At 39.5% G+C, this 9950-nt stretch overlaps 1 protein-coding gene across 1 annotated transcript; it reads right to left on the bottom strand.

Moving 5' to 3' along the window:
- Positions 1–2414: 2414 nt before the first annotated feature.
- LOC141790011 (GTPase IMAP family member 8-like) lies at positions 2415–7549 on the bottom strand. Its single transcript, XM_074669641.1, has 6 exons — positions 7531–7549; positions 7192–7245; positions 6935–6988; positions 5551–6768; positions 4252–5425; positions 2415–2889 (listed from the first exon to the last, which is right to left on the bottom strand). Exons 1-6 carry the CDS (start codon positions 7547–7549, stop codon positions 2415–2417), a joined length of 2994 nt encoding a protein of 997 aa, XP_074525742.1.
- Between the last annotated feature and the right edge of the window lie 2401 nt (positions 7550–9950).

Raw genomic sequence — 9950 nt, 5'->3', positions numbered from 1 at the left:
TCTTGATTTTAAATGAAGTTGGAAAGTTATTATAACTTTTTGAAGTTTTGTCTCATTTGCTGCATTGAGAGGCAGTTTGACTGGATTATGACCTGAACAGATGTAACTGTTTGTGGGCATTCATTACATCAAGTCTTAGACGCTGCAAAGAAAACTCACAACATTACTGTAGTTTATATCATTATTAAGTGTGGCTGACAGATCAGACTTCATATTCAGCTTTGAATTTGTGAGACCGTTTGTTTAATCCTGTCATGTTTTCAGGCTGCCATGAAGATGAATGAGACTCTGTACTCATGTGTGTTTATGGTCAGATCTATTGAGGCACCAGTCCATTATAAAGTAACCTCCTGCTTCCTTCTTGCTTCATCATTCTCAGTGAGAGCAAAACCTTTTTTTCTCTGGACTTGGAATTTAAATACCTAGATTCAAGGATTCAAGATTCAAAGTGTTTATTGTCATGTGCACAGTAAGGAAACACATTTCTCTGTACAATGTTTTTTGTGTTGTTTTGTTTTGATGTCCACAATGTATGCCAATAATAATATACTGAAAATATTCAAGAAAAAATATAAACAATATGTACAAATATACAAAAATAAGCCATAAAATAACAGAATAAGAAACATAATAAAAAATTAGACCTCAGTGTCTTACAGCAGGTTAAGAGACTCACTGAGTCAGTGAAACACTGATCAAAACACAGAAAATTATCAGTGAATCAACAGACACAACATTTCAAACATTACATTAAACTGTCTCATAAAAAAAAGCAAGTCATTCAAAAATCTGATGATCAACCCTGGTTTCCATTTTAAAGTCAGTAAAGACAGTGGTACACAAGTTCAGTTTCATTTCAACATTAATAATAACTCAAACTGTTGCAGCCTGCTTACAATCACCTCTTACTTAACTGACTACTTCACACTTCAGGAGGGTTATCTCATCTCTCCACGTCCTTTTACATTATTATCCAAAGATAATTATAGGAATACTTTTATGGGGCTTATGGTACATCAAACTGAAATGTTCACAATGACATGTTTGAAAGAAAAAAAAAGTAAGTTCAGCATCCCTAGAAAATATTGACCTTCCTCTTTTTGAGGCTGCTTTACAATGAAAGGAAATAACTTGGTATGTTTTTATAAAATATTCAAATTAAACAGTTACAAAGCTGATGGTAAAATCAACACCTGGGTTGTAAACACTAGATACCTGAGTGTGTGGTGCCCTCATAGACTGTAAAAAAAAAAAAGAAAGCATCATCTCAGTCAGCTTGAAGTGAGGTCACCACACAAACTGCTCCCCCTAGTGGCTGGCTGCAGTACAGGTCAAAAACTGTCTCCCCACTCATTCCAGATGAGCTGTGGTTGAACTTTAAAAAAATAAAAACACCTGGTAGAAATGTTTCTCACATCCATTTGCTGTGGGGATACTTTTTATGTTCCCGACTCCACCACACCTGATTCAAATGATCAGCTCGTCATCAAGCTCTGCTCCAGCCTGATAAAGAGCCATTCATTTGAATCAGGTGTGTTGGAGTGGGGTAACATCCAAAACATGCAGGGCAGGGGGTCCCCAAGACCAGGATTCAGAAACAGTAGCAACGTATACATGGACCCAAATATTCCGCTTGCATTCAGTTAATTTGCTCAAACGGAAAGAATCTAACCTTTGTATACACCTTGTTCTGAAAGAAAAGTGCCGATCCGAATGGACATTTAATCGGTTTCACAGGGGTGGAATATTCCTTTCCCCAAACCGATTGAGGTATCATGTATCCAGACGGAAAGCTGTCAGGGTGCAGTCTTTCATCGCATGCTCAGATATGAGGTAAGACACAACTTGAGACGCTCCTCAATTCTAAAAATGGTGGCGAATCGTCAGCACTGGACTGCTGCGGAAAGTTTATTTTTGATCCGAACTTTGACGTACTCAACATAATTTCAAGACTGGGCGGATGACAAACTCGCAATACGGAGTATTGCAACACCGTGATAAACAAACTGTCGCCCTTCAACTTTGATAAATCTCGTTGATGTTTTTCTGCGCATGCCCCATTGACTATTCTGTTTGATTATAGCGGCGCATGTTGACCAGAAATTGGAATATTCCTTTCCATGTATACTATTGTTTTCGGGAAAGTCATTCGGAGAGATTCTGTACGGAAAGACGAAAAACTCCTCATGTAACCGTGGCTACTTAGTTATGTGACTGGAATCCCTCACCTCTGCTGATTCAGACCGCTAACAGCTAATTATCAGACTGTGGTTTCCATCACAGTTCAGCCCACTGCAAAAATATTAAAGTATCAAATCACTGATCCTTTCAGATTTCTTTTCTCTAAACCAAATAAAGAAAAAGAAAGAAACACAGCACTGGACTGCTGTCATGACTTTTACAGAAATAAAATCTTATGAAATTGAACACCGAGATGAGTCCACATCCTCCGTGAGCTCTCTTAACAGACCAGTTATTTCATTTTCATGAGTTTCCTTCAGTTTCTCTCTTCTGTCTTCAGTTTCCTCCTTCATTTCATTTTCATGTTTTTTCATTAAGTCGTTGATTTTTTGCACGTTTTGTTTGTTCGTGGTGACACGTTTCACTGCGTTATAGAGCCCAGCCTGATGTTTCTTCATCAGTTCTTGTTCATTGAGAAAATAAAACTCCTTGACGAGATCATATCTCTCATCTTTGTCTTTTATCTGTTTCTCATACTTTTCTTTCAGAGCTGCTGATTCCTTTTTGTGTATTTCTTTGAATTCATTGAACTCTTCAGCTTTCTTTCTGGCTTCTTCTTCATGTGCTTTCTTCAGATTTTCCATATCTGCTTTAAGATTCTCCTCCATCTCTTTTTGCTCTTTTTCTTCTTGTTGCTTTCTGATTTGATCCTCTTCTTCTCTCTTCTTTTTGTCGTTTTCTTTTTGTGTTTCGTATTCCTCCTGTAGTTTCTTCAGTTTTTTTTGTTCTTCAGATCTTATCAGTTCATTTTCTTTAAATCGTTCCTCCCACCACTCTCTCTGTTTTTTCTCCCAGTTGTCTCTTTCTTTTTCCAGTTGCTCTTTGGTCTCTTTCAGCTGTCTTTCACTAGTTTCCCTTTCTTCTCTCTCTAACTTTATCTTTTTCTCCAAAGCTTCAAATTTCTGTTCCCACTCCAGTCTAAGAAGGTCTTCCTCCCTTTTTCTCTTCCTGTCTTCTTCTTCTCTCCTTTGTTGTTCTTTCAGTCTTTCCTCACGCTCCTTCTTTATGTTTTCCTCCATTTCTTTCAGTTCTTTTTCTTTCTGTTTTCTCTCCTTTTCTATTTCTTCTCTCTGTTGACTATTCAGCTTCTCTGTTTCACTCTGTCTTTTTTGATCCTCTTCTTTTCTTTTCTTTTCATAGTTTTCTCTTTCCTGTTCAAACTCTTCTTGAAGTTTTCTGAGTTTTGTTTGTTCCTCCTGTCTCCTCTGTTCCTCTTCCTGATTTCTTTTTTTCCACCATTCTCTTTGTTTTTCCTCCCAGCTCTCTCTTTCTTCTCTCATCTTTTCTCTGCTCTCCTCCATCTGTCTGTAAATCCTCTCTTTTTCCTCTGACTCTAACTTAATTTTTCTCTTCAAGGATGAAAGTTTCTGTTTCCACTCCAGTCGCTGAAGTTCTTCCTCCCCTTTTCTCTTCATGTCTTCTTCTTTTCTCTTTTGTTGTTCTCTCATTCTTGCCTCACGCTCCTTCTTCATGTTTTCCTCCATTTCTTGTAATTGTTTTTCCCTCTGTTTTCTTTCCTTAATAATTTCTTCTCTTTCTTGATTCTTCAGTTTTTCTTCTTCTCTCATTTTTTCTCTGCTCTCCTTCAGCTCTTTGTAGATGGTTTCTTTTTCCTCTGATTCTAACTTTATCTTTTCCTCCAAAACTTCATATTTCTGTTTCCACTCCAGTTGTTGAAGTTCCTCTTTTTGTTTTCTCTTTCTGTCTTCTTCTTCTCTCTTTTCCTTTTCTTTCCTTCTTTCCTCTTGTTCCTTCTGGATGATTTTCTCCTTCATTGTTATTTCCATTTTGATGTGTTCTTCCCGTTTTTTCATTCTTTCCTGTATTTCTTTCATTTCTTCCTCATGTTTTCTCTGAAGTTCCTCCCTCTCTTTCCTCATCTCCTCTTCCTTCTCCTTCAGCAGTCTCTCCATTTCTTTCAGTTCTGTTTCTCTCTGTTTTCTCTCTTTTGCATTTTTTTCTATTTCTTGATCCTTCAGCTTCTCCCTTTCTTCTCCTCGTTTAAGTTCCCCCTTTCTTCTCTTTTCATAATTTTCTCTTTCCTGTTCAAACTCTTCTTGAAGTTTTCTGAGTTTGGTTTGTTCCTCCTGTCTCCTTTGTTTCTCTTCTTGGTCTTTTTTCTCCCACCATTCTCTTTGTGTTTTCTCCCAGCTCTCTCTTTCTTCTCTCATATTTTCTCTGCTCTCCTCCAGCTGTTTGTCAATAGTTTCTTTTTCCTTTGACTCCAACTTTATCTTTTTCTCCAAAGCCTCATGTGTCTTTTCCCACTCCAGTCGTTGAAGTTCCTCCTGTTGTTTCCTCTTCCAGTCTTCTTCCTCCCTCTCTTTCCTTTCCTTCATCTTGTCCTCTTTTTCTTTCTTTATGATTTCCTCCTTTTCATTGAGTTCCCTTTCTCTCTTTTCTCTCTCTTTTTTCATGTCTTCTTCCTGTTTTTTCATTCTTTCCTCCACTTCTTTCATTTCTTCCTCATGTTTTCTCTGAAGTTCCTCCCTCTCTTTCTTCATCTCCTCTTCCTTCTCCTTCAGCAGTCTCTCCATTTCTTTCTTTATTGCAGTTTCAGCTTCTTGCAGCATCTCATTGGTGAAGCAGCTGCCTCCATTTGTCTTCACCACTGTGTCGATCTTTGCTATCAGCTCACTGACCTGGGTTCTGTTTTGTTCATCATAGTTATCAAACATGTGGTATATTCCTCCACAGTCAGAGATCAGTTTCTTCAAGGAATCATCACAATTTTCAATATATTCTTCAATGGACATATCATAATCCTTTAATGAATCTCCTCCAGTTAAAAGGATGATGGTGAACTTTTCAGCATCTTTCCCAAATCCTTCTCTGATCAGTTTTAAGATATTTTTCTCCTCCTCTGTGAATCTCCCAATTCCAAACACCAGCAGGAAGACGTGTGGTCCTGGAGCCAGAAGACTGATGCTATTTATCATCTCTTCATGAACCTCTTCATGGGACAAAGTTGTGTCAAATAGACCAGGAGTGTCCACCACAGCAACAAGACGACCATCTACCTCACCGTGAGCTTTCTGACAGTATTTGGTGACTGATGTTTGGAAATATCCAGTTTTAAACTCTTTTTTCCCCAGAATGCTGTTTCCTGAAGAGCTCTTCCCACTGCCAGTCTTCCCAATCAGCACAATTCGGAGACACTCTGAGCTCTGCTTCACATCATCACCTGTGAATAAGAAGGTCAAAAGTTACCTTTAAACCTATATTCTTTAACTGGCCGTTCATGATAAAAGTATAATTGGTTTAGCTCATCTCATTCATATTTACAAAGTGAAACTATTTTCTACTTACAAGTTTTCAGGTCATCTAGCTGCGTCCAAAGTTTACTGATCTTTTCCATCTGGGCATGAGCATACATTTCTGTTGAGTAGCTTTTTGATTTGACTTTTTGCATCTTTCCCACCATGTCCATCAGCTCTGGGATCTGCTGCTGGTCCCTGATGTTAAGAACTAAATGTCTCCCTCCACAGCTCTGAATGAGTCCCTGAATGTCCTGGTCTTTCTCTACAAAGTTAACGACAGCTGGAGCTGAAGGATCAGACTCTGTAGTGAACAGGATCGTGATGAAGTCTTTGACTTGAGAGCTGAAGGTTTCCTGGAGGATCTTTAACTCTCCCTTGTCTTCATCAGTGAGAGGACCCACAGGGAGGACCAGGATGAAGGCATGGACACCCTCAGGATCACAGAGGGAGACACACCTGAGTGATTCCTCCATCACTGTCTCCAGAGGTTTTCCACACAGAGCAGGAAGCTCCACCAGAGAAACCCAACGTCCACACACCTCTCCCTGATGTTGAACACACTCTGATGAGCTGGAGGCTGAATGAAGACCTGTCTGACCTAAAATGGCCTCTGCTGCTGAAGTCTTCCCTGATCCTCTGCTCCCACACAGGACCAGATTTAGAGCTGGTTTCATGTGTTCAGGCTTTGGCTTTATAAACAGACCTGCATCCTCACCTTCTGGTTCATTACACCAGGTGAGCTGTCCAGAGTTTTCATTTGCTGTTTGAACTAATCGTGTGAACAGCTCTGGGAGGTCAGTGTGTTCTCGCTGTAGATGTCGATATTTACACTTCTTGATCATGTCCTTTAAGAGTTGCTCTGATGGTCTTTCCAAAGAACTTGGACTGGCCTCTCTGGGTGATATCAGTATCAGTGAATGGTCTAATGATTGATCACTGAAGCGTCTAAGGACTCTGCAGAGTCTCAGTTTTTGATCCTGACTGAAGTCTTCAGGCTGTAGAACCAGCAGGAACACATGAGGTCCAGGATCAGAGAGTCTCACACAGTCTGTCACATGTTCTGTCAGTTTTCCTTCAGAGATGTAGGGACTCAGCAGATCTGGAGTGTTGATGAGAACTACGTCTTTCTCCTTTATCCGTCCTCTGACCCTCAAACATTTGTCTGGTTCTTCCTCAGTGTTGAACTCAGTCTTTCCCAGTATAAAGTTTCCCACTGAACTCCTCTGAGACCAGCTGTTTCCCAGCAGAACAACCCTCAGCTCACACACTGGGAGAGATGGGGATAAGAAAAGACAATCTAAGGTTTATTGTTTCACTTTGTGGCTTAATTATTATTTTTTCATTCCAGGGGGTTTAATAATCTACAACAATTTTTTTTCAAAAATACTTTAAACACAGGTGTTCTCATGAAGCTGCATTCAAGTTTGACTCACTGTTAGGTGGCAACAAATCCTTGCTTTTACTGCGCCTCAGAGGAAGCAGATCATCTGTGATTGGAGAAACACAGATTCATGTTCCCACAGATAAACACAGACTTGAATTACAGTCAATAGTAAAGAATTCAACATTCATCAGACACGATGACTCAATTCACTTTTAATATATGGGTTTGATAAATAAGTACAAAGTGTTCCTCACAAATACTTTAAACACAGGTTTTCTCGTTAAGCTGGATTCAAGTTTGACTCACTTTCAGGTGTTAACCAGTCCAAGCTGTTACTGCGCCTCTTGGGCAGCAGATCATCTGTGATCAGAGAAACACAGATTCATGTTATTACAGATAAACTTTATTACAGTTAACAGTAACGGTATCAACATTCATTAGATACCTCTGTTTTTATTATGATATATGACATGTAGAACAGAAAATGTCAGCCTACTATAAACTGTTTCATCAACATTCAGAGTTCCAGGACTGTTTTCTGTGTCTGTCTGTTTGAACATGTGAATAAGAAGCTCTGCTGCTGTTTGTTTAATGTATAAACAGAGAGATGAGTGTTACCTGTTCTGGTGAGTTTAGTGGACTCACCTGCTGCTGCAGTCGCCATGACGTCACTCTGCAGGAAACATCAGAGACTGATTCGTCTGAAGAACAACAGCAGGGTTAGAGGGTGAAAAAAGAGAGCTTCGGAATCGTTTTCCATAGAAATAAAATGTTTCACATTATCGTGGAGCTCAGTTTGGTTACTGACAATATAAAATCTTATTTGAGTATTCTGTCTCATGTTTAATGTTTATGCTAGCTTCATATCATTTTATGAAACCAAGCAGGCGGGATTTTACTGAAAGTTTTTCTTGGTTCCATAAAGGTTAAATTAAAAATGTTGTAATGTGTAGTGGCAGACAACTATGGCTAAAGGTTTAGATCAGTAATTTGTTTTAACTGTCCTAAGAGAAATACTCAACTTTATTAATAAAGCACTTAAAAAAATATCACAGCTGAAACAAACTGCTGTATAGAAAAGATAGTGCAGGCATGAATAAAACAAATCAATAAAACAAAGGTGCAGGTACCAAAGTGACTGTTTCATTGTTCTTAAAAAACATTCAAGAACAATAAAAACACTAACTAAAACTTTAAAACACTAAAACAAGAGCAGACTCTAACCCTGGTCAAAAGCTGCGGAATAAAAACAGGTTTTAAGACTCTTTATTTAGAAGTGGACAGTGAGGGGGCTCGTCTTGTGTGGAGGGGGAGCTTGATCCACAGTTTTGGAGCAGAAACTGAAAAAGCTCTGTCCCCTCTGAGCTCATGTTTTGACCTCAGTACTTCAAGGACCAGCAGATCAGCTGACCTAAAGCACGGAGAAGGAGCGTGAGGGTGAAGGAGCTCAGAGAGGTACAGCGGGGCCAGACCATTTTAAGATTTAAAAACAGATAAAAGAATCTTGAAATGGACTCTAAAACACACAGCCAGCCAGTGGAGGGAGGCCTGAATGGGAGTAATGTGCTCCCTTTTACGTGGGCTGCGTTTTGCACTAACTGGAGACGTGCGAGGGAGCACTGACTGACTCCCAGGTAAAGTGTGTTACTGTAATCCAGCCGAGATGTGATAAAAGCGTGGATTACTGTTTCACAGTGCTGCTGTACAAGAAAAAGCTTCACCTCTACAAGCTGCCTAATATAAAAAAAGCTAAACTTTGCCACTGAGCTAATCTGCTGATCCAATTTAAAATCACTGTCCATCTTAAAACTCAAATTTGTCTCTGTTGGCTTTAAATAATCTGCCAAAGGGCCCAAGTCAACGGGAAGGGGTTCACAGGGGCCACTGGGACCAAACAGCATCACTTGTCTACTATTTCTTATTAAAATTCAAAAAGTTCAGAGACATCCAGGTCTGATGTACAAGGAGAAGATCAAGGGACCTAAAATCGACCCCTGTGGAACCCCATACAACAGAGTAGCAGGGCTGGACTCTGAATAACCAAGGTTAACACTCATGCTTCTATCAGCCAGTCAATTTTCTCGATCTTTCTAAATATAATAGAACGAACAAAAAGCATAAATTGAAGACATGGAAAATAAAGGTACGATCAAACTAAATAATGTCAGAGGAGGGGGGAGGCAAAAAAGAGTGAAGCTCAGCAGCTACGTCTTGTGACAAACTTGTATATCAAATCCTTAGATCAGTCAAACTAATTTTCACTGAGGGCAACATCAGTTCTTCTTGAAACAGCCTTCACTCTGCATCAACTTTTCTGTTCCTGGACATTTTGAAATCATTGTTTTATTTCTCAATTCCACTAGTTTGGAAAATGGCACTGATATGGAAACACTGCAAACTAGTGGCCGGATGCGGTCACTTTGCAGGAATTATGATCTGTAGGTTTTATTACAAATGTAGTTTGTGGTCAATGCACCCCTTTGACTGGTCTATTATAACACAATCAGAACTTTTAAGGTCTCGCGGGCCACATAAAAAGCATACCAAAGCGGGTACACACAACAGGATAATCAGACTGATTTTTGTCCTGATCTCCCCCTTATGATCAAAGCCAGCAAAGGCCTGATGGTCTGATGACATAATGTGGGATTTTCCTGTGGTGTGGGGTGTGTTGAGAATGATTTCTTCTAGTCGGAGTTGCTTGAAAGGCCTCTGACTGAGAGATCATAGATAATGAACGTATTTAATATTTGTGACTAAAAATCCTGTGGTGTGTGGGGCGCTCTGAGAGGAGCTGAGCAGGTACAGTCTATAGCAGGTACAGAGTGTAATGTCACGTATACCGAAGCAAAGCCAATCAAGACGCAGGCAGACTCAGCTAACTGACCACAGAGGAAGTAAAAAATGTATCTGTAATATTTAAAACAACTTTACTCACCAACAACTCACATTTGTATTCATACAGCCCATGACCCCACTGCCTCCGCGACTTTTTAAAATAATCCTTTTTCTTTTGTGTTTTTTTCCCGAAATTCTAGAGTCTGAAAACAAACATCATTGCTGTT

The sequence above is a fragment of the Halichoeres trimaculatus genome, unplaced genomic scaffold (assembly GCF_033239565.1).
Source record: "Halichoeres trimaculatus isolate MK-OKI-2021-1 unplaced genomic scaffold, fHalTri1.1 fHalTri1_scaffold_5, whole genome shotgun sequence".
Lineage (NCBI taxonomy): Eukaryota > Metazoa > Chordata > Actinopteri > Labriformes > Labridae > Halichoeres > Halichoeres trimaculatus.
The sequence above is the reverse complement of the archived record's forward strand: the minus strand, read 5'-3'. Positions and strand labels throughout refer to the sequence as shown.